This window comes from Trematomus bernacchii, unplaced genomic scaffold (assembly GCF_902827165.1).
Source record: "Trematomus bernacchii unplaced genomic scaffold, fTreBer1.1, whole genome shotgun sequence".
NCBI lineage: Eukaryota > Metazoa > Chordata > Actinopteri > Perciformes > Nototheniidae > Trematomus > Trematomus bernacchii.
In genome coordinates this window covers 4,632,591-4,657,466 of record NW_022987662.1, presented here as the reverse complement: position 1 = coordinate 4,657,466, position 24,876 = coordinate 4,632,591, and the positions used below count along the sequence as shown (strand labels likewise).

Genomic DNA, 24,876 nt, shown 5'->3' with positions numbered 1-24,876 from the left:
TTTTGCAATCTTGAGACTGGCAATAGAGAAACGGCTGGGTGGTTTTATCTCACTTTTTGTTTCGGATGTGATGCATGTGTGCAGAAAGTGTTTCTCTGCAGCCCTGATCTCAAGGTGTCATGGGTGAAGAAAAAACGATACAAGTGACAAATTCAGTGTAGAAGAGTTTTTATTTGAAACGGCGTATTTGACTGTAGTCACAAAAAAAAGCTGCTATAGATGATGGAAAAATCTGTTGAACCTTCCTTCTTTTTTTAATAAACTTTAACTTCCAGACAGTAAATTTAAGACTAAGTGTGTTGATCCAAAGAAATTATTTCAGCCACACACACACACACACACACACACACACACACACACACACACACACACACACACACACACACACACACACACACACACACACACACACACACACACACACACACACACACACAGTAAATTCAAGTTTTCTCATTCTGTTTTTGTGTACACAAATCAAAATAGTGACTGGGACGACAGGGCACAGAAAGCTTCTCATGTCCAGCGTAAACTAAATACTGAGTTCAGCTAAAGTTTCTCAACCAACAGCCACATCCGACAGTTATGGTTTACCAAAACGGAAATGATTCGAAAGTACAAATGATCAGGAGATGCAAAGTATAGAGACGCAAAACAACAATAAAGAGGCAATGAAGAGATGCAAAACTATATCAAAGAGACACAGCATTGCAATGAAGACACAACATGAACAGAAAAACATAAATAGCTACACAAAGATGATTTGAAAACTACTACAAAGGCAAAAATAGCTTAAAAAATATGTAAATTAACCACAAAGACAAACAAAATGGGGAAATGTGTCTCATTATCCATCAATACACACACACACACACACACACACACACACACACACACACACACACACACACACACACACACACACACACACACACACACACACACACACACACACACAAAAAACAGCAATGTATGTATGAAGTATGAAGAAAATAGAAAAATAACAAGCATGAACAAACAATGGCAACATCTGGCAGGTAAAATATGTAGTTTTCTTTTAACAGTAAAACTTCTTTCTTAAGTTTTCATGTTTGTTGTTTTCTGTCTGCAGGCAGCTCTCCAGATGTGTGGAAGCAGACATAAATAATTTCCAGATTGTCGTGTGTTTCCTGAAGAGCCTCTGCCAATAAAAGCAAGTGTTCTATAAATAAATTCTTCTTTCATCAATAAACATTTCCCTTTTATTTTGTTCCCATACGAGGCAATACTTTGGAGCCACTCAGCAGATGTGACGACGTCTTTGGTTCAGAGCTTTTTGGTTCATTTTATAAAAACATTATCAAAAACAAATACACATTTTCCACACATGGATTTATCTGAAATGTTTACATTGAAATCAAACATATGAAAAAAAACCTGGATGGAGCTTAAGTCAGATCAATTTGGTTTTAACACAGAAAACGAGTGCACCCGTTAACTGTGTGTCCATGTGGACTGAGGCCTGTTGTGCAGACCAATATGGCTTCCTTTGGAAATTCAATCTTAATTTTGATAAAGTATCAGATTTTAAGCAGTCTGTAGCAACGTTTTCAGCTGAAGCGTCTCCTCCACTGATATCCTGTCGTGGTAGAAGCTGAGTCCGGCCAGCATCTCGATGTCTCGGACTCTCGCCGTGTGAAACTGCAGCCAATCCTCCACCCACGACAAGTCTGACCCGCTCTGAGGGGGGGAGCAGAAAGGAAAGGGAAAAGAGGAGCGAAGAAAATGTATTAAAGGTCTCCTATTATACATATTCATCAATATATTATAGGTCTCAGATATATATAACACATGTCTCTGAAGTGTTTGGCTCCAAATACCAAACAGATCATTGCAGCATCCCATAATCCCCTCTGTTTCAGCCCTGTTTCAAAAGTGCTGATTCTCTGTCTGTTACTTTAGATGAGAATAAGGAGCCACTCCCCACGCCCCTCTGAGAGATATTTGGTTAAAAAAACCCACATGGTGCTCTAGGAGGAGATGCAGGTGATAAGGTGTGGGGGGGGGTTACCTTGGTTGGTGATTGGCTAATGGTTACACAAGCCAAAACATCGTTATGACATCATAAAGTGGCCAAAATCTGATCAGCTCATTTTCAGACAGGTTTTTTTTTTTTTTTCAGGACAAAAAGAGAGCAAATATTTTTTCCTGAAACGTTCAGAATCTCTTTACACAGAGCAGACACATGTTTATGTATGAAAGACAGGAAAAAGTGAATTTTGCACAATAGGTGATCTTTAAGGCGTTCGATCAGTTTGTTTCCACTGAGTGAGGTGCAGAAAGGAGTGAGCGGTGTTACTCACAGCGCAGCTCTCCGTGTGGTCAGGTCTGTGGGGCAGGATGAAGGACTTGACCCTCAGAGGACCCTTGCAGCCAACGGGCCTGAAGGTCGAGTTCCTGCAGCTGGTCAGGATCACGAAGAAATGTGTCGGGACGGGAGCCTCATTCCTGGAGAGACACAAGATCACAGGGTTCAAGAAACTGATGCACCACTCTATCGAAAGCCTCTTTTAATCAATCATTTGTGCAGGAAAAAGAACTACATACTATACAAGCTGGTAATGTTCAATCCTTTCATACAAAATAGTTACTTATGGCGCATTTCCACTACAGGGCTTCGCTCGGTATGGCTAGGCCTCGTTAGGCCTTGTTAGGACCGGCTCACTTTATGCTGCATTTCCATTACAGTTTAGTAGCTGGGGCAGTAACTATAGTAACGCAGTGTAGGCGGAGCAGTGACGTCATCTTCAATGAGAACCACAGAAAAACCAACATCAGCCGTTAGCTGTTAGCACTCAGAGCTCACAGCTCCTCATATATGTTCAGAAACTAGACAAAAGTTAAACAAGTACAAACCACAGACTGCCTGTGTCATGGCGAATACAGTCGCTGCTTTATTTATGTCTGTATAGGCCGTTGTGAGTGTGGACGGTCGGAGCATATACTGCGTTAGCTTAGCCGATCTCCATTCAGAAAACACGCATTTTAAAAGGTTTTTCGCCTGCCGTCTGTCTGCAGACTTGTCAAAGCATTAATTCATGGTTTTTACTAACCGGTATCAGTCTGTTGTTACTTCGGCATCATTTAGAAACGTGTATTACAATTAAATCACGGTCAAATATGTTCATTTTGTTGTAGTTGTAGCCCCCTTGCCAGCGATTCTCTCTCTAGTTTAGCATACTAGTTTAGCCAACTACCGACTCAGCCTGGTTGTTGGCCCGGAAAGAACCTTGATTTTATGGGGCCAGAAAAACTGTGAAATAGTACCCGCTAGCCGGAACTACGCCAAGTGGAAACGCAAACAAAAACGGGCCGGGCACAGCACGGCACGCTTAAAGCGAGCTCCGCGCTGTAGTGCAAATGCGCCTAGAGGACCTATGAGGCTTTTGGGGGACTTCCCTTTCTTGCAGTGTGTTCTATAGGTTTGAGTGCATGTAAATGGTCTGAATAGGCTTAAATCCCCAAATTCCCTACAAAGCGGGGTTTCTCTCCCACACACAATAATTATAACAACATAACGTAATAAAGTGTGCGTTGCTGACTTACCCTGAGATGGCTTTGAGTGCATCAACGTTTCCATCGTAGTCTTCATCAAATATCGGCCCGCTCATGACGTTGACTCCGTTCAGCTCTTTGGAATATTTTGGAAGCAGGACATCATGGACATGGGTCCAAACATCTGCAATAAGGGAGAAGACACACCAAAACCTTTTTACACTTAAATTATTTTAAAAGAAAGTGATAACATCATTACAATCTTTGAAGGAATAATGAATCTACCATAACCTCTAAAGTTAACTAATCAACAATATGTTGTTTGTTTATTATATATAAATAGTTAAACAGGATATAGCGTGTGGAGTTTTTTGTTTTAGTTTCAGGTTTAAAGGGGACCTATCATGCAAATTGCACTTTTGTACGTCTTTTATACATGAATATGTGTCCCCGGTGTTCCAGGGAACTCACCAAGTGTCAGAAAACACAACCCTCTCTATTTTCCTCCATACCCAAATCTCTAAAAAAGGGACTGCAACGGATCTGATAAAAACTGATCCAGATTTGAACACTGTCCTGACGTCAGGACAGTGGCGCTACGGCTATTGGGCCAACTCCACCAATCAGGAGGAGACAGCCACGGCCATTGCCGTACGAAAGCGCTGGAGACGCTGTAGTACATATGCCAGGCCAGTAGATGGCGCTGTTCTCACTGAATCTGCCCTTGCAAATCCAGAGCTAAAAAATGTCAAGCAAAATGAGGCATGGCTAAAATGCATGATCTGTTTGGTATTTTGAAAAAAAAATGTATAAATATGCCTTATATAGGTATGGTCCTACACTATATTATTCAAATATAGCATGAAAGGTCCATTTTAAGTTAATAAACTCACCATTTGACAGTGTACAGCATGTACAGCAATGTGCCAGTAGGGGGCAGCATCTGCTAGCTGATTAGTATGAAAGCCTCTAGCATGCACAAACTGAAGCACAGAGAAGGGGTTTTCCTTCCAATGGGACCTCATTTCAAACCTTTATTTATCCAGGTGTATCCCATTGAGATCATTGATCTCTTTTTCAAGGGAGACCTGCTCAAGTAGGTTCCACATGAAACATTAAAACATAAACAGAACAACAAAAAGGACATCATACAGCATCATTACAGGGATTACAATTTACATAACTATCCACATGAACAGGTACCAACAGCTTCCGATTGAGTAGCATCCAACAGAGCTTTAAAAACATTTAGTGGCACCAGATTGCTCAGTTTCCATTTCAATTGCAGACTATTCCAAGACAGTGGAGCTGCGCATCTAAATGCTATCTTCCCTAAGACAGTCCTAGCAGTTGGCACATTTAATAAAACCACAGCATGCGATCTCAGGCAGTAGCCACTTACAATTCGCCGTGAGATCAGGGAGCAGATGTAGGATGGAAGTTTCCCTAACATGGCTTTGTATATAAAAATGTACCAGTGACTGAGCCTCCGTACAGTTAGCGAAGGCAAACCAGCCCTTGCATACAGGGTACAGTGATGAGTTAATGCTTTACAGTTTGTCACAAATCTCAGTGCACTGTGATACGCAGCATCTAACTTGACCAGGCAATTGGCAGGTGCATTCATATAAATCAAATCACCATAGTCCAGCACAGGTAAAAAGGTCACAGAGACTTTTCCTGGCCTCGAGCGAGAAACAGGACTTGTTCCTGTAGAAGAAACCTAGCCTAACCCTCAGTTTTTTAAGCAGGTTATTGACATGACGTTTAAAAGTGAGACAGTCATCAAGCCAGATACCAAGGTATTGGTATGCTACTGAGCCAGAGTTTCCATCATAGTGTGGGTGGCCCAGTGGAAACAGCCCAGAGCCGAAGTCTGAATCGCTCAATTTGATATGTATTAATCAGCTAAAAAAAGGTAACAAGTTTCAACTCATCAGTGCTTCTGAGCACATAGCAGTGTTGCGTCATAAAATCTTTCTGTACCCTAACAGGATATCACATATTTCACAGGTAGTTTTGTACAGTAGAAATGTCAGGGCTGGCACAGACTTACTTACGCTTTTGTGAGCAATACGCCAACAACCTATTAATCAAGACACGCACTCATACTATTTCTTGTATAATTTGCAACACAAGGAATGATTTCCTGTGTAGTCATGTGGTGACCACCTTAAAAGTGAATCTTATCGTGAGATAAACTGTGGATCTGCAGTAGGATGGCAGGAGGATTAACTCTGGAAAATCTTACCAAACCTTTAATTGTGCTTTACAGAAAGAGCTTGACTAAATGCAAGTACAGTAATCCTGTGTAATCACAGCAGTTAGATGTTGGGCTCTTATTATATGTGTATTTGAGAACCAAAAGTATAGCCTATTTGGAGAAAAATATAGAGACAATATTGAGCTATAAAAACGGCTTACGAGAACAGACAAACCACAATACCTGCTCTCTGAAAACTGGAGTGTTTAACACAGAAAACAGAGCATGACATAATGACTAGTTGTGATCCGGTGTCTCTTCAGTTCACGGGTTAATGAAATAGTTCAGCTCTCACTCAGCTCAATAGCTCTCACTCAGTGTGCAAATGAACCCTATCTGACATTTCTGAAATTAGATTATTAACTTGTGCATCACCATGAATGCCATTTCCACATTTAGGTGCAGCTAGGAAACCGAGTTGATACATATTTTGAAGACTGACTCACCTTTGAATGCAGGGAACATTGGTGCCATGTTGCTCGTGATTAGAGAGTCTGTCTCTGCTCCGTTGGCACCCAGATCTATAGAGAGAAAATGAGTGAGACAAATGTATGTGTTTGCAGATTGGATTTGGATTTAAAACATTAACTGCATGTTGTAAAAGTCTGATGTGTGTCCTGTTAAAATAAGGAATTAAGATTGTCTTAGTCTAGATGTATGGCAGCAACCAACTTCTGCTTTCATTATTAATCATTCTGCCTTCATAACTTTTTGTAATCTATTAATCATTTTGCCTCATAAATGCCCAAAACATTAAAAAATATTCTAGTTAATTTGACCAAATGTCTGGTTTGTCAAACCACAAAGAAATGTAATTTACAATCATTTAACATTTAGAAAATCTAAAAAGATTTACAACAGAGAGGCTGCATGGAGCAAACCTTTGGCAACTTTGCTTTAAAAAAAAAAAAGGCTTAAACTATTATTTAACTGTTCAAATAAATGCTTAAAATTATGCAAATAAATAAATGCACAATTGTTGCAGATGTAAAATCACGAAACTGCACAAATCTAAGTCTGCAGGACAAATTATGACCGGAAAATAAAATGTCTAATTTTAGTGAGTACAGCTTTCGCACAGCTGTTGGGGAGATTTAACTTCTCTCTTTCACTCTGTCCTTCTCTTTTGTGGGTCTACCTGAAACCTGAATTTCATTAAAATACACTGAATCTGCAGCGTCTGAATAAAAAGAGGGGGATGGGGGTCTCTTTAGTGTTGCAAACCAAAAGCATGGGAGCATTTTTACATGAGAATGTGGCTCTGGAACACGTCAACTTGAATTCAACACCTGGCTGGGGACGCCGTGTTATGACCCACACACACAAACACTCACACACTCACACACACTCACTGGGGGGATGCAGCAGGCCGAAGGACAGGCTTGGGTCGTTTCTGTAGCGCAGACACAGCTGGCTGGCGGCCGGGGGGGTGCGGACGTCAGCACGAACACACTCCTCGAACTCTGGGCTCAGGGGTCGGACTGTGGTCTGAGAGAAGAGCGGTCAGTGTGAGTGTGTGTTGTGTAAGATCGTTCTCTGTGACTCTGCTCCGTCTGTATTAGAGAGTCACTGAGGGCATTGCAACGTTTCTGCAGAGCTCTCCCTTAAAATAATAATCTATGTAAGCAGATGACGGTCAGATATAACCATTGATTGAGCCACACTGCTAGTATGGATAAAATGGGCAAGCAATCATACATATCTAAATCAGACTCAGAGGACAGAGGGATTCAAGGAATTAGCTTTGGAGTATAATGCTGCATACAGTAGGGAAAATTCAGTTGAAAAAAAGGAGCAATATAGACCTATTGTATTACATTAAAAAAGGGGAAATGTTTACAAGAAATATCAATATTGAAAGTACAATGAAAATAATTTACTCTGAAAGAAATTACTAAAATATGTCCAGTATACCAGAATTTAAAGTTTCGAGATGAAAAGTTTTTTTTAAAAGGAGGTAGCATTGTACACAAATGTAATAAATATACAGAGGAATGTGCACGTTTCACTAAAATTCATTTAAATTAACAAGTTTTTCTCACATGATGTACATTAATGTGAAACACAGTGTCTGTAGAGAGGATAAGAGTCCGTGTCAGTGGAATCTCCGGACTTTGTTGATTAATGCATGAATATTTACATGTAAATGCAGCTCTTTTCTTTGAAATACAATCCTATTTCCTATATATAAATACCAGTTCTTATAGCCATTTACAGGAAACGTGTTTAAATATGTTAAGCTTCATATGAAGTTGTTCACTTTGACAAGCTGTGGAATTGGAAGTTTTCTCTTGGTTGATTATAATAGCGTATTTTATAACAAATACATCGACAAAATAACTAAACCATGATTTTTATCCAGGGCAACATGAACAGAGGATAGAGTACAACCATACTCAGCCTTCACTGTATTTGGATAACGCCGGAATGAAAACAAACCCTCACACGCTCCATCATGCAGACAGAATAGTACAACAGTGTAAACTCTCCCGGGAATGCATCACTCTGCCTGAAGTTATGATTTACACTTAACCTCAACCGCATAATGAGAAAGACAAGAAGAGTTTGAGCTAACATGAGCACAGAAGATGAGTAACAGCTGCTTCGAGAAGGGATTCGAGATACTAAACAACCTCTTACAATTTCCTGCCGTGCCCTAACCGCAGCAGAAAAACAGCCGGGTCCCCTCGACTGCACGGGCTATGTTTATAGATAAAAGACGACTCACCAGAGGCTCGAGGGTGTACGACACCCACAGGGGCATGAGGCGGTCTCTGCTGTATCCACTGAGGTAGTTGGATTGGTGGAGGAGACAAAAGCTGGCGCCTGATTGGACGACACTGGGGATGCCAAAGGGATGGTGGAGGTGGCGTAAGATGGCTTTAACACCTAAAAGGCAAGATGTATACAAGTCGCATCGTGCTTTCCTTCAAGAACATTTAAAATGCAAAGAAAAATTAAATGATACTCACTGGAATTAGTTGCTATGAGATTTCTGTTGAGGTCCGTCTCCTAGAAATAAAGTATTTTTAGTATGCTTGTGTTTAATAAATGATATCCAAGTTAACAATTCCACATTCATGTAGGCTGTATCGGCACTCTGGGTTTTGAGCTAAATGCTAACGTCAGCTAACATGCTCAGAATTACATTTCTAACATTCTGATGTTAAGAAGGCCATGTTAACCATATTCAATATCTTAGTTCAGCACGTCAACGTGCTAACATTTGCTCATTTGTAGGGATAGTTCAAAACCACTTGTTCATTTCCTATCCTATCCTACACCGAAATGATGAGTATCAGTTGATACCGATACCAATCTGATATCCTCCTTTTCCTTCTCTTCAATACCCAAGCCTTAAATTATACATTGGTATGAAAAAGCATGAGGAAGAAGATGGAGAAGATGGACCTTTATAGGATCACCAAAGTCAGTGGCATTTATCCTCTGCTAACATGAATGTCTGCAACATATTACCTGGTTATCCACCCAATATTTTTTTTGTTATTTCAACCATGACTAAAGTGGTGGACTAACCGACAGACAGAATACCATGACCTCAAGAACTTGTTAGCACCTTATATATTAACTCTATGGTTCTCACGTACCGCGGCCTTGTCCTGGGACGCGCAGGAGCACTGCAGGTCGGTGGGGGCGGGGTCAGAGGTCTCACAGGGGGTGTCGTGTGAGAGCTGCGCTGGGTGGACCAGCTGGTGGGCGGGATGCTTCAGAAGGTGGTTCAGGCTGCCGTGAGTCCCGTTGTTCGGAGAGGGACGAATACCCAGGAGGTCTGAGGAGGAAGAGAGAAAAAGTGTAAATCTGTATCACACAGACTGGATGTAACACAGCAGGGTCACAACAGGTAATGCTATAAGAAAATACTATTATTTAGTTAATTCAGCCATCATTACGGACAGTTAAAACACATCTTATACAATGAGGTACCATACAGAAGGATTCAGTGACATCCCTGGTCATACAGATTTTAAACTACTGTATTTAAGCTAAAAAGTTTTTGACAAATGTCAATGTAATCTTCATATAAGGCGTTTTTTTAACATACAAATCTTTCATCGATTTTTTAAACAAAAAAATCTACAGTGCTGATGAGCATGAGTATACAATAGCAACGTATTAACCACACAAATATTAATACGAATAATTAAAAAATCCCTGCCCAGCAAGTTACACATATTGAATTCTACCTGACAGGCTGGTGCCTCGCAGTGAAAGAGTGAACAGTGTGTGATGTAGTTAAGCTGCACCTAATAATAAAGCTTTCACAGGGTCTGGAATGCATTAAAATGGCCCCATGTTTCAATGGGATTTTCTCCTACCTGAAGTTTTAAGCAGGACATGATGTCCCGGATTTTTTTAAATAAGTAAGTCACAGTCCATATTTAAATCACATTGCTTCGACCATAACTTGGAAGTAAAGAGGGGAAAACTGTCTGTAAATAATATGTTTTATTGGATAGATTCTGTTGATTTGTTGTGTATGGATCTTCTTGACCCAGAGTACCATACTTCCTTTAATAGTGAGCAGATTTTCCACTGCAATACTAATGTCATGCATGTCTTAAACAAGTGTCTCTATCACAGCCAGGTGGGGGTCGTTATCTGTTTGTTTAAGTTCCTTTTCCCCTGACATGTGGTTGATGTAGCTGCTCATTATTTACTTCCTCTAAATTCAGTTGAGAAGTGCACCTGTTTCCTCTGAGCTGTGTCATACTGTGTTACTGCATCTTCTACAATGGACCTGCTGAGAAAAGTAAACTAAGAGAAATGAAAGCTACAGGAGCCGGGTTCTGCACTTTCAACAGGTTAAATATAATACTTGTTTAGACCTCTTAAAAAAGAAGAATGGAATTAAATACCGAATGTTTTCACGGTAATTTCAACATGATCTCAAAATGTTAAGTTTGTCAAACTTTAGTCAAGAAATTCAATAAGCCTATGTCCCAAAATATAAAATAACTCTTTTAAAAACGAAAAACTAATAAAGTAATGCTACAGTATAGCTGCAGTACAGGAGAGTTAAATAAAGAACACTTACCACACATGAGGTTATACAACTCAATGTTTTCAAAGGGGGGCACAACAGTGTTTTCTTTGAATCCTGGACCGTAGCCAATGAAGATCGCCTGGATAAAATAGATACACATTAATATAATGACATTGAAGGATTTATTTGTAGCTACAAATGAGAGTATAGAGCGAACTAGGTAGGCTAAACAAAATCATGTGTGCTTGATTTAATCTCCCTCAGTAATGCGGGCGTCACACTGTCCCGAAATTGACACCAGATGGACACACGAATATGGAATTGTGAATTTCGCACGAAGATGACCCGAACTTGGTCAACGGCCAAGCAACAGCCGAAGCAACAGCCGAAGCAAGTACGATGCCTACAGAAGGCCACACGATGGCGCCCGAACCACACACGAAGGCAAAATTTACATTACATTTAAGACATACATACAACTGCAACGAAAGTAACAAAAACAATTATGTAAAAGTACTATGGGACTTTACATTTTTGGAGACTTGAGATTGTATAATACAAATTGTCACTGATATTTTCAGACTTTGTTCTTTACTTTCTCCGTCTTTATATGTAGAAGATATTACGTTTTTTCCGTCATGTTGTTTCCATAGCAACAACAACTTCCTGTCAACAGCTTAAACTCGCCTTCTAAATAAAAGCATCTAAATAAAACAGGAAGTTAACCTAAATTACATTTAAGACACAACTGCAACGAAAGTAACAAAAACAATGTAATATCCTTTTCAGTTTCACAGAACACAAATTGGGTTATTTACATAATATGTTGACATGATTTTGTTGTGCAATAAAACAACCAGAGAAGCGATCTGCAAGGAAACATTGCACACCGTGGTCCCATCTCGATGTCATCGTACTATAATACGATGGCTACACGACGGCATTGCGAGGGCTTCACGTAGTCGTGTTGCCTTCCTAAGACAATCAGGCAGCTTCTTGTTTCCTTCGTATTGTCTTCGTGAGGCGAAAAATGCCCGATGGCACCGATGATCAGACGAAGATGACACGATTTGACAAGATGCCCTCACGAGTGCCTTACGAAGGGCAAAATGGACACACAAATTCAACACGAAAATGAACCTTCGCAAGGTCTTTCGGAAAGATTTTGCCACCGCTCACAAAGTTTCTGCCGGAGCCTGAGAAACTCCACTGGCGGTCATACAATGGCTTAAAGTGGACCTATCATGCTATATTTAAATGATATATTGTAGGGCCATACCTATATAAGGTATATTTATACGTTTCTGTTTTCAAAATACCAAACAGATCATGCATTTTAGCCATGCCTCATTTCGCTCTATGTGCTGTTTGCTGTCTACGGGGCTGATCTCTGTGAGCTGCAGCTGACCACGCCCCCCTGCAGGACAGGGGAGCCGTGCTCTGATGAAGTCAAGAGGGGGAGAAAAAAATATCTCCGTCCTCCGTGTTTTATTATATAGAGTCGTTATTCATTTGTTTTAAAGCTCAATAAATAACAAAGAAGACCTTTGACCGGCACTTTTCTAATTTTGTCCGGAAGATTTAAACTTTAACGGACATCTTGACCGGCGAAACAAACTGAAACTGAAACTCTGCCGCACGGTCCCCTCGTTCCTTGGAAGAGGCGGAGAGGTGCGTGTTTGTCATCTGCTGGTGGACTAACCGGAGAGAATTACAGTGCTTGAAAAAAAGAGAAAAAAAGCCACAGCGGAGAATAAACAGAAGGGTAACCATGGTAACTATGGGCGGGAAGTCTTCTTCGCGGCTTTTGTGGCAGACTACAGCGCCACTTACAGGCCTGGCATATGTACTACAGCGTCTCCAGCGCTTTCGAGCGGCAATGGCCGGCCGTGGCCCAACCCCACATTCCCCTGATAGGTGGAGAGTTGGCCCAATAGCCGTAGCGCCACTTCTGTGACGTAATAGAAGTGTTCAAATCTGGATCAGTCTGTATCAGATCCGTTGCAGCCCCTTTTTTAGAGATTTGGGTATGGAGGAAAATAGAGAGGGTTGTGTTTTCTGACACTTGGTGAGTTCCCTGGAACACCGGGGACACATATTCATGTATAAAAGACGTACAAAAGTGCATTTTGCATGATAGGTCCCCTTTAAGATGCCCTCACGAATGGCCCGATGTTACGATCAGAGCCGAATTTGAACATTTCCTTTATCGTGTGTCCATCTGGTGTCAATTTCGGGACAGTGATAAATAAGTAAAATGTTATGTTAATATTTGAAATGGACTGATGCTTTGAATTGACCTTACATAACCTTAAAAATAAATGCTAGATATTTAAATTATAGGAAAGACATCGTTTGTGTGGGTTTTGTGGATATTTGCAGGTGAGTACTGTAAATACTTGTGGAATATGTGACTTTTCACAACTCACAGCGGTCTATTGGACAAGTCATCAACTTTGTAAGCTAATTTTACAACTAGTCATTGTCAATCTGAAACCACGTCCGGAAACACACACAGATGTGATGTGATGACTAACAGGGAGACGGACAGACACAAAAACATTTCATAATTAAATTAATTCAACACGAGGCACAGAATGTGTAGGTGGGGAGCAACTTTTTGACAACATGGTGTCATCACTGTGCTCAAGTTTTAGAGATCCACAGTACTGTTGCGTTTGTATCTTAGCCATTTTCCTTGAGTTTGATTCAAAGAAATAAAACATCACATACAGAGCTGTAACTTGCATTTAGACCCAAACATTAACTGCTTACAAAAGCGGCCAATTTATGAACTAATGACTTTTACAACATCCTGAAAATGTTAGAGCTCAATCCTTTTGAATATGGTATTTTTGGAGAAATACATATTGTTTTGAAAGCTGTCTGTCATGTACTTAATAATATTACATTTGATTTATAGTGTGCTTTGAAAAGGGACTCAAAGTCACTTTACAGATAGATATTAACAATCTTAAATAAATTATAAAAATAACACAACTAAATGCATAAAATGAATTAAAAATTAAAAGCAGATCTGAATAGGAGAGTTTTGATTTTGATTGATTTATATGAAGACAGATTTTGTCCAATCACAGATGTGTTTGGGGACGTAACTAGCCTACTACTTCTTCCTCTAATCTAACTCGAAAGTAAGCAGACACTAATTGTTGAGAAAATTATATTCACACTCTTTAATGTATCTCTGTTTTCGGGAGGCCAGTAATTAGGATTTTCCCGTAAAACCTTCAGTAGTTATCAGGCCTCGACTTATTTTTTTCTCAATGTGTCAATGTGTTATCACACTTCCTGTTTAAAAGAAACCTAAACAGGATACCGTGTTAAACATTTATCTAGTGTACTATCACACATCTTTTTAAGTGAAGACATTTGAAAAGTAATCCAGAGCCTATGTTCATGCGATCCGTTATAAATAGGAAGAAGTCTGAAGCAGGAAGAAGAGAGCCTGACCTGCATGTTGGTGAAGATGTTGTCTGAGCCGTGGAATCCACCAGTGCAATACTTCAGCTCCTTGCGATTACTGTCAAGACAGAGTAAAAATAACCACAATGATGGGAATTAAGGATGGAAGTCATGCAAAAAAAACAAGTTTTCATCTGACTTTCAATCTCAAATCCAGGGTCAGGCAAGTTTACAGTTCGTCTATATTCCCTTAAGAGGGATTTACTGCACACTGCAACTACATTAAAGCTTACATTCTTCAGCCTGAAACAATTTTCTGTGATTACATGGTTGCTTTCCTTCAAAGAAGTTGTACAGCTTCTCTCCAGCATACCAAGCCTTATTCATTAAATGGCTGCTAACACAGATTACTTTAAGTGCTTTAACTTCTGTGTGGCCAAAATAAACATTTGTATTTATCACCAGACATTCACTTTGGTTTGACTGAACTATAATTTACACACAGTAAGACTGGCCAACACCAATCACTGTAAGATCTCTAGTATATTCCGCTGCGTAGAAACTACATCTTAATTATTCTTATAATTTGTTTTCTAACTTTGTCCATACATTTCGAGATTAAATGTGCAATGCAAATGGGTTTATAACGCTCCTGCACTTCCAATTTTCCAATCAATTCAAATCATGGAACACAAAATAAACACTTATTTCAAATCATTTAGTTCACTTTAATTCAAATAATTGCCTTTTGCCACAGTTTGATCAGCGAAAAATGCCAAAAGTGGCTAATTTTCCATGCAGTAATTTGTAAAGTAATAGTTTTTTATAAGCTGGATCAGTTATTTTATGCCAAAGTTAGCAGTTTGACTTTTATCGATGGTTTAAAAGTGAAAGAAGGCAAACTGTCTGCATCTAACAAAACAATCTAAGACTAAATGGATAATTTAGAGAAAGAATGTTAACCACAACTAACCTTCTTCCTCTCTATAGAGATTGCTCATGGCTAAAACATGCTTTCCAGGCTGTGAGTAGGCGAAAATACACAATTGTTGTTTGTAGAGATTGGTGTGGCTGTTTCATTTCAAACTTGTTGATACAACTTGTGCAACACTTTTTTATGTTTTCTCCCTAACACAACTGCTCTCAATAAGTGGTCCTTTATCAAGCTTCTGACCTCCATTCTCAACACAGTTTAATGACCTCAATCAGTGAGAACATAAAGACAGTGGCCTGATCGGAGACTTACAGCGCAGCCTGCCACCCCTGCTCCATGTAGAGGTGTCCTCTCTCGATGCGATCGTTTTTGGCAAAGTGCATCCTCTTGGGGAGGTTTTCTTTGAGGAAGGGCCTCATTGGCTGGTCATCGGTCCTGCACTTCAGAACAGACACAGCAGAGGAGAATCAACACGCAGCGCAGGGAGAATGGCTTTGTTTGACGTGAAACCAAGCAAGCAGATAATCTTTCATTCTTCATATCAACACAAAAGTCACATTTGGAATACTTGGCATACCGACAAGTTCTTCATCACGCCCTCATAGTCGACTGAGGAGAGAAACAGAGGACAAGGTCAGCGACATTACGTACAAACGGACACTGAGTGATACGGCAAGGCTGGGAACAAGGGGAGGTTTGGGTGTTTTCAGCAGGAACTCACAGATAAGGTAATCCTCTGGCAGGCGGGTGGGTCTGATGCGAGCAGCAGGGCCTTGGATGACAGAAAAGTCCTCTGTATTGTCTTGGTAGTTTGACACATAGAATGCCTTATCACACGAAGCCTCCTCCATTCCTGAAACAAAGGGAAATATCAATCTGTCTTCAGTGTTTGTTTATAAAATATAAAGATGGGTGTTTGAATTATTGACAAATGTAGCTACTGTATGATTGCATGGAAGTTGCCAGGTTTGTGCACTGTTAGAAAAAAAATCCACCCCTGTATGATTCTTTTGTAAAAACATTGAAATGTTCTTCTCCTGTATGGGCACAAAGGTTGATCTGGTTTAAAATGCACTTTCTTGGTCATTTCCACGGTTTAACAGCCCTTTAAATTCCGAACACATTTGAAGATTTATGTTTGTGTGACATATGAACAACAATCAATCTTTTTTTTCTCTGGTCCTTGACGGATCCCTGCAGAAGAATCACTAGCTCAGCTCGCTAACATGAAGGTCTTCTCTTTGAAATGGTGTCTTTGATGAGGATAGCTGGGCAGCCACAGTGACTCCCATACATTGATCTCTAATATACCTAATTACAAGACTGTAACAGATGGTTTCCAGATGCAAAGGAACATTCTCGCCATACAACATACTGCTGAGAGTTTTTCCCAGTTTTCTCCCAGATTACAGACTCATTTTTCTTTAGATTTCTTCCAAACATGGAGCTGGATTTTCTCCTTTAACAGATACTGTATAGTGACTTGATCAAGTCAAACATTAACAGATGTCATTAAGCCTCTAAAGCCCAGCTCAGTGGCACACAGGCTCTAAAACGATGGGACAGTTAAACGGCGCAGATTAAGGAGGGATGCACCAAGTTTATCTGTAAGCACATGCACAGCTTTGAATAAAAGATTTTAAAAAAGGCGTTAAATTCACAATCACATTGTACAGTTTAACTGTCGTGTAAATGACACAGCGCTGTACCGCAGGCTGTGTAGTTATCTCACCGTGGTCTGATACGATTATAATGTTGGCACAGTGGTGCAGGTTTTTCTGTGTCAGGCCGTCCATCATCAGCCCCACAATCCTGTCCACATTTTTCAAGGCCTGAACAACCTGAAGGGAAAAACAAAAAGCTTTTGTTAACGTGTCACCGTAACACAAAACAACGTTCAGGAAAACTGTGAGTGTGAACACTTCAAGGACAACTTGATTCAGCAAAGAAATGATTAACAAATATAATGGATAAAATGAAGCTGTCAGCATGGGTCATAGCATGGGCTTTATTAAATGGAGTTTAGTTAAACATCTGTAATGGAAACATTTTTACTGACAAGGTTACATTTTAGATAATAATCATCATTTTTAACCCAATATTTTACACATTATTCATATGATTTTTTTACAGATTACACAATAGGTTACACTTAGTTTTAGTTTTAATTGTTAGATACTATACGTTATATGCACGTGGAACTATTTAATAGCTTAATCTATTCATTTCAAAAGAAGAACATTAATTAGCAATCATTCTGATAATAAATGTAACAAATGTTTCAAGCAGAAATGCCAGAACATTTTCTAAATTGCAAAGTCTAAAATACTTTTGCTTTTCGGAATAAATTATATAACAAGCCATTTTAACATTTTTCTGACTCTTTTTAGACTCATCAATCATGTATTGCACCCCTAGTCAAACAGCTCCAAAACACTTTGAAAAATGTATATTACATTACATTACATTTCATTTAGCTGACGCTTTTATCCAAAGCGACTTACAATTACCAATTACACAGGGACATTCTCCCTGGAGTAACTAAGGACTAAGTGCCTTACTCAAGGGCACACTAGTGGTGGTGTTCCTGGCGGGATTTGAACTCACAACCTTGCGATCTTCAGCCCACCTCACTATCCATTCGACCACCACTATCCCTATATATATTAACAAGCACTTTTTTTTTTTCAGAGCTTTCAACCAATCTCATGGTATTCTTCAGTGGGTGGAGTTTTTCCACCACCCTTCCCTCACATGTACAACGAGACCATCACATGACCCAGGATCCGCCAAGGATCGAGAACAAAGTTCCTCATTATTTGCACTGGTCTGTTCTTTTTTTTAGGTAATCAGCAACCAGCTTATATTTTAAGGTTTATTTTTAGTGACAGACTAACCTCGCTGCTCCCTGGTCCGTATCGATGTCCAGCCGAGTCAGGCTCCTCCAGATACAAAGTGTAGAAGTCAGGTCTGAAATCAGTAAGCCAACAGGTCAGTGTGATGTTCTGTGTTCACTCACAACATATTTTGAATGATATAAAAGAGCATGTAATACCTGTCCCCTTCAGGTAAACTGAGCCATTCAAACAGTGTTGACACTCTCTGCTCGAATGTAATGCTCCTGTGAAGAAAAAAAGAGTCATTAATACAGCCCCATAATATACCATTAATGTTCTTGTCATTAATTCAAAAGAATATAATGTAACTCTTACTTATCATAGGACTTGTACAAGTTTGGGTAGGTGCCATTTATTTGTACATCTGAGCCAGGCCAGAAGAAGGTTCCTGCTTTTAACTTCTGACGCATGGCAGTGATCCAGACCTGAGAGGAGGAGAAGGGAGGCAAGGAGAGGAGGAGAGGGGAGGCAAGGAGAGGAGGAGAAGGGAGGCAAGGAGAGGAGGAGAGGGGAGGCAAGGAGAGGAGGAGAAGGGAGGCAAGGAGAGGAGGAGAGGGAGGCAAGGAGAGGAGGAGAGGGGAGGCAAGGAGAGGATGAGAGGGGAGGCAAGGAGAGGAGGAGAAGGCAAGGAGAGTTTTTGGGAGGCGAGGAGAGGAAATAGGAAAGGTGAGAAGAGGTAAGGAATGGAATGGAGACACAAGAAGAATAGAAGATAAAAACGAAGAAAAAAGTACATAAAAAGAAGAATGAAAAAATGGGATTAGATGAGAAGAAAGTAGATACAAAAACACATGAGATAAGGAAAAGATCAAAGGTGGAGGAGTTGAAAGAAGAGGAGATCAGGGCATGGAAAAAGATGAGAGGGTAAGTAGAGGAGAGGAAAAAGAGGAGATGGGATGAAAGGAAAGAAAATAATGAAATTAGGGGAGAGGAGACGTGAGAGAGAGAGAAAAGGAGAGGGGGGAGAAGAGGAAACAGAAGGAGAGGAAAGGAGGTGAAAGGTGAGAGAAGGAGACAAAATGAGAGTGTCATCTAGATTCATTTTGACACACTAAACTGTATTAGACTCATACGTCATTCATTAATATCAGTATATCACAGCAGCAGGGTTTAGTCCATTAGGGTGAAAGTGTAATCCCTCACAGCCCAGACGACTGATGGACATCTAACTGCATGTTCTTCATGTTCAATCAATACCTATTACACTGATGTGCAGCTAGAAATTCTGTTATAGTTATGCAGCAGGCTTGTAAGCATGTTTTGGCCGATGCTCTAAAATGAGATTGGCTCATTACAATATGATTTATTCCAGGAGTCATCGTTAATTTATTTCCCCTTCGCTCCAGGAAAGTGATACGGCTGCTGCATGGTGAATTTTCACGAGGAGCAGCCTGTCACACTGTTAAGGAATGAGATTTAAGAGACCTGCGTTTTCAACAGGAACCACAAACAAGCTCAACTCACATCCTTAAATGAGATGTCATCTCGTACGAGGAGAATCCGTAATTATATCAAGGAGCTCATTACAGGGGAAGCTGATTCTGAGCAAATGACAGGCTGTTCTGAACACAATGATTCATACTTCTCAAAAGACAAGTGCTGATGCTAGATCTGTTTCTGGTTTTCCCAAAAGTCAGGGTGTGTTCACTTTCACATGTTACAGAACAGTAGTGTCTGACTCAGACAATGTGAGAAGGAAATTACAAAAGCTCAGAGCTGTCCTGCACTCAAGGAAAACTAAATCTCCTCACATGGTTGTTTTTAGATCCCAGTTTTTGTCTTTTCCAAACTAGTCTTTACTGAAAAATGAATTTACACCTTTGTACAACATATCATGGTTGCTGAGATTCACTTACTGGCTCTCCTTGGTACCATTTTGGGTTGAGTTTCTCGTCAGTTTTCAAGCTGAAGAAAGCATCTAGTTTCATATCGTACATCTTGTTGTCCACTATCCCATGGGACTCGGGATAAAGACCCTGCAGGTAAAACATACAGTCAGGGTGAGCTGTTTGGATGATGTGGCTGAAGGGGTTTTCATTAACTAACTTAAATATTATTTTTCACCAAAGCAGTTTATTTTAATTACAGGGTCTGTAAATAAAAGAGGTGAAGGCCAGAGTGGCCTTCACCTCTTCAGCCCCTCTCCTCACAACAAGCACATGTAAGACATTAAGCCTCCTCCATGGTAACTCTATACTTCTGTGAAGAGACACTGGCTCTCAAATTGCAGGGAAATACCCACATTTTTGTTAAACTTTGGAACACCAACAGCAGTGATAGAAAGTAAGTTAGGAGATTTGCTTTGATGCATTTCTCAAAGGGAAACTTGTTACTAGTAATTTCTTTGGTTCATATTTATTTTTACTATTGGTTGCCAAACAGTTTGACCCTTTACAAATAAACAGTGTTCACTCTGGATCTCTTATCTATGAGTTGTTAGTTTAACTACCAAACGTCTCCAAACTTCTCAGATGGTTTCGTTTGAATAATTGTTCAAGATTCAAGGATATAAAACTCATAACGTTTTTGAATGAGCTGCACCGTACAAAGACTTTTGGATATTAGAAATACAAAATATCAATCTAATAATGTAATATATAATCATATACATTAAAAAAGGATATCTCTGATACTTAGCTTTGAGTACAATTAAACATGCTTCCGTTTTGGACAGAGATGGGATAAATCTACATAAATGTACTTTGGTATCCTATTTAAGTACAATTTTAGGGCACTTGTAATTAACTTGAGTATTTTGCTTTTACCCGAGTATGACATGTAGGACATGCGTATTTCCTCACTGTAGTATTATTGCTTTTTTTACTTCTTTCACCACTTGTTTGAATACATTACTTTTATGAATTCTTCTACGACCACTGAAAAAACAATCTATCCAATAAATCAGCCTGTGGACCAGGAGGGACTCACAGTCACAATGCTGTAGTGGTTGGGGAAGGTCTTTGTGGGATAAACAGGCCTCATGTAGGGAGGTGTTGTCCCGCTGTTTCCTGCAACAGAAGGATCCAGTCACACAATGCAGAGTGAACCATGAAGCGCTGTGCAGTCAACATGATGGTGACTTACGTAACTTGTTGATGACAGGAAGGTGGCTGCCGTGGTCTTTCAGGTACTCTGCCCTGAAACCGTCCAAGGACACCAGGATGAGAGGAGGCCGGGAGAAGCTGCGTGGGAAGACAGAGAGGAAGTAAGATGCTAAATGGGTTTGTGAAGGGGAAATGGAATAATTACTCAGCAGGAGACAAGTGTATCCTTTGGCAGCAGTAATGCTGTACAGTAGGTCTGTGTGGAAGGAGTACAATGAAGCTCTTTGACTGAGCAAGAGGAGAGAAAAGAGAGAAATCACAGAGCGAATAGCAGAACAGGAAGAGAAAGGTGACTCAAGAGTTGATAAATCAAAGACTAAACGACTTCTGTTGGTCTGTATCCTTTGTTCCTTTGTGCTGGAAGAACAGCATTTATTTTATTATTGGAATAAGTTACAGGTTATTCCGTCATTACTTGTGTTTAGGTTACAGATATTAAAGGGGCCTTACTACGCTGTTTTGGTTTTCCCTTTCCTGTAGTGAGTTATAGGTTTGTGTGCATGTAAATGGTCTGCAATGGCTATACAGTAATCCCTCCAGAGGGAGTTTCTCTCAAAAACAAGGAATAATTAATGGCATATATGAATAAATATTGTAATAAAAATAAAGCAAATAAATTGGAGAAAGTGAAGAAAAGAACAACACAAAAAATGACATGGAAAAAATACGTAATTTAAAAATATAGATTATTAAACACTTAAAAAATTGAATTTAAATTGAAAATTGAAAATGTAGTAATAAAATGATAATTTAATTGTTTTAAGTTTTCCATTTTCTTTAACATTTACCATGACCACTTAAAATCGTTGCCATGCAATCAGCTCTTTCCAGAAGCGCTTCCTCTTTTCGTGTAAAGTCTAAACCACACATTAAAATGAAAGCGTGGTTTGCCAACAGAAACAAACAAACCCAAGAGAATAAGGGACTTTCATTTTAAAAATACAGACAATATTCATTTGTTTAAAGCTATTTCCAAAGCAAAAATAGCTTCATTCGGAGACACAGGTTTTTAATTTTCCATGCTCTGTCTGGGGGTTACTCCCTTTCCAAAGCAGAAACACACACACATGTGACCACACACACTCATGCACGCACACTAACACCACTCATCAACACACGCCTGATTACTCAAAGACATTCGTTCCTATAGAGACCGATACTTTTTTCCGCAAATTCAACACAATCATAAAAACCAAGAATTATGTGTTTGGGTTATTAACACATAAAAAAACTGTAACTGACAGTGACTGAAAAGTCTTTCTATCTTTCTGTGGCCACAGTTCATTTTCCACTACAGAACTGCCAAGTGGGAACAATAAACTCCCTTCAGGAAAACTGTAGGAGTTACAGCTGAGAAACTTCCTTCTCGTAGAGAGGAGAGGAGGAGCCACTGTTACTCAAACTAGGTCATCTGAGATGTGAGGTTTTGTTTTCTATTGAATTCACATCAGCTCTCTCATTACAGCAACAGAACAAGAGTGTATCGTTACCCAGGGGGACACTTTGGCTCTTGGATGTCTCCTTCCAGGGGGGTGAACAGCCAGAGCTCACCTTCAGCTGTAAAAGAGGAATGATGTCAGCAAAATAAAGCATGTTTCAAAATGCATACAGTATATTATGTCCTAAGAAAACACTTATTCCAATAATCACCAGACACCAATAATACGTATAAATAACTACTGAATGATAGTTGCGCAAAGACACCCATTTTGTAAGCACCTGGAAACTAGTTTGACTTCTTAAATATATAGTTGTACCATTTAATATTCTTGACTGAATATGGCAATATTATATAACAATCCCTTGCAAAGGAAAACAATCTCTTCATGAACAATGTTATTTTTCTACGGATGCTTATGATGTGTGAGGCTTACGTCTATTTTCTTAGTTAAATAGCCGTTGTTATCGTATATGTGTTTTTTTTACCAACTTTGGCAGGAGATGTTGTCTACGTGAAGCATCCTGTTATGAGAAGATAATTGAGAAAAATCATTTTAGGACCTTTAATGTGAAATTGAATTGGATTCAGTAGACTGGACTACTGCAATGGTGTCTTTACAGGCCTCACTAAAAAATCTATTAGAAAGCTGCAGCTAATTCAGAACGCCGCTGCACGAGTCCTCACTAACACTAAGAAAGTGGATCACATCACTCCTGTTCTGAAGTCTTTACACTGGCTTCCTGTGTGTCAAAGAATAGATTTCAAAATATTGTTGCTGGTTTATAAAGCTTTGAATGGTTTAGGCCCAAAATACATGTCTGACCTACTGCTAAATTATGAACCATCCAGAACCCTCAGGTCTTCAGGGACTGGTCAGCTTTCTGTCCCCAGAGTCAGAACTAAACATGGTAAAGCAGCGTTCAGTTATTATGCTCCGAATATCTGGAACAAACTCCCAGAAACCTGCAGGTCCGCTGCAACTCTTACTACTTTTAAATCCAGGCTGAAGACTTTTCTTTTTGCCGCTGCTTTTAATTGAACTATTCACATCTTAAACTGCACTGTAACTTTTAACTTTTATCCATGTATTTTTTCTTTTAATGTTTATTTTATTATCTTTCCTTTTTAATGACTGATTTTAAATGCCATTTTTAAAATGTCTTCCATTTTTGTAAAGCACTTTGAATTACCTTGTGTTGAAAGGTGCTATATAAATAAACTTGCCTTGCCTTGCCTTGCCTAAGAAGCCATGTGAGCATAACCAGAGGAAGTGAAAGTGCAGAAATGCTGCATTATCATTCACATCTGCATGACATGACTGAAGATGGAAAGAAACTTAATGCCCTTTGTTCTTCTTTCAGTCTTCCCAAAGTTTTTGGGAGCTAGCGGAGAGCACCACTTTGTGAACCACATGAATATGTTGTGTAAAAGCACAAATGGAGAACAGCACAGACTCCGTGAACAAAGCAAATGCTCCATCAACACATTTTTTTATCAGATGTTGTGCTGTACAGGATATGTTCTCATAATGTACGATAGAAAACATCTGGACTTTGTTCTCATGGAAACAAAACAGAGAGGAAAAACTTTTCTTTTTCTGAAAAATATGTGATCATTCAATTAATGACCAAAACAAATGTATAACATTTGAGGTCATACATGCTCATGTAACGATAGATATTTCAGCCATAGACAATCTTACAACATTTAAGGGAACTCATGCAACCACAAAATGTACAGATAAGTCTACAAAAAATATGTGATGACTACAGAGGAAAGTGCTGAGCCTAAGAGTCCCATACATACAAGGCCGGAAGAAGTGTGTCTCATTTTGGTTTTGCAATACAATGTAATTTAAGTAACGTTAATCTCAAGAGTTTGTCAAGCCCTTGAAAAACAAACCTAGGACAAATCCAACGTATCCTCTTTTGTTTACTCCAGAGCATTTGGAAACAATTTAACTTGCTGAAGGGCATTCCCACGGACAAGGAGACTCTAAGCAGGAACCTTTTGGCCAACTCGTTCACCTTTCAGGCATCTGTCCTCCCGAAACAATCTGTCAAGTGTGCTGCTGTTGACATGACAGAGGAGTCTTAGTATGTCGGTGAGAAAGCCCCCCCCCCCTCACAGAGTCTCGAGGCCAGCGCTGTGGTTTGGACCGTGATGCTCTGTCTCAGAAGACAAGTTTCTGCGGTCTGTAATCTACGGGAAAACCCGGCTCTCAGCACTTCATACTACATCCCGTTAAATTCTGAGAAGAAGTGGAGACCTGGGT

The 24,876-nt window shown here is 39.7% G+C and overlaps 1 protein-coding gene across 1 annotated transcript in view; it reads right to left on the bottom strand.

Annotated features, from left to right (window-relative positions):
* Nucleotides 1-151: 151 nt before the first annotated feature.
* Nucleotides 152-24,876, bottom strand: part of enpp1 (ectonucleotide pyrophosphatase/phosphodiesterase 1) — a 32,656-nt gene continuing 7,931 nt past the window's right edge. The window contains exons 3-23 of the mRNA XM_034135484.1: nucleotides 22,651-22,717; nucleotides 21,141-21,238; nucleotides 20,985-21,064; nucleotides 19,913-20,032; nucleotides 18,372-18,481; nucleotides 18,215-18,280; nucleotides 18,057-18,129; nucleotides 16,892-17,000; nucleotides 15,881-16,012; nucleotides 15,737-15,768; nucleotides 15,472-15,599; nucleotides 14,274-14,343; nucleotides 10,854-10,941; nucleotides 9,406-9,587; nucleotides 8,770-8,809; nucleotides 8,526-8,686; nucleotides 7,150-7,285; nucleotides 6,244-6,318; nucleotides 3,586-3,718; nucleotides 2,343-2,487; nucleotides 152-1,719 (exon numbers count right to left, since the gene is read on the bottom strand). Of these exons, the coding sequence (XP_033991375.1) occupies nucleotides 1,567-1,719; nucleotides 2,343-2,487; nucleotides 3,586-3,718; nucleotides 6,244-6,318; nucleotides 7,150-7,285; nucleotides 8,526-8,686; nucleotides 8,770-8,809; nucleotides 9,406-9,587; nucleotides 10,854-10,941; nucleotides 14,274-14,343; nucleotides 15,472-15,599; nucleotides 15,737-15,768; nucleotides 15,881-16,012; nucleotides 16,892-17,000; nucleotides 18,057-18,129; nucleotides 18,215-18,280; nucleotides 18,372-18,481; nucleotides 19,913-20,032; nucleotides 20,985-21,064; nucleotides 21,141-21,238; nucleotides 22,651-22,717 (2,198 nt within the window). The 3' untranslated portion in view covers nucleotides 152-1,566. The remainder of the gene's footprint in view (nucleotides 1,720-2,342; nucleotides 2,488-3,585; nucleotides 3,719-6,243; nucleotides 6,319-7,149; nucleotides 7,286-8,525; nucleotides 8,687-8,769; nucleotides 8,810-9,405; nucleotides 9,588-10,853; nucleotides 10,942-14,273; nucleotides 14,344-15,471; nucleotides 15,600-15,736; nucleotides 15,769-15,880; nucleotides 16,013-16,891; nucleotides 17,001-18,056; nucleotides 18,130-18,214; nucleotides 18,281-18,371; nucleotides 18,482-19,912; nucleotides 20,033-20,984; nucleotides 21,065-21,140; nucleotides 21,239-22,650; nucleotides 22,718-24,876) is intronic.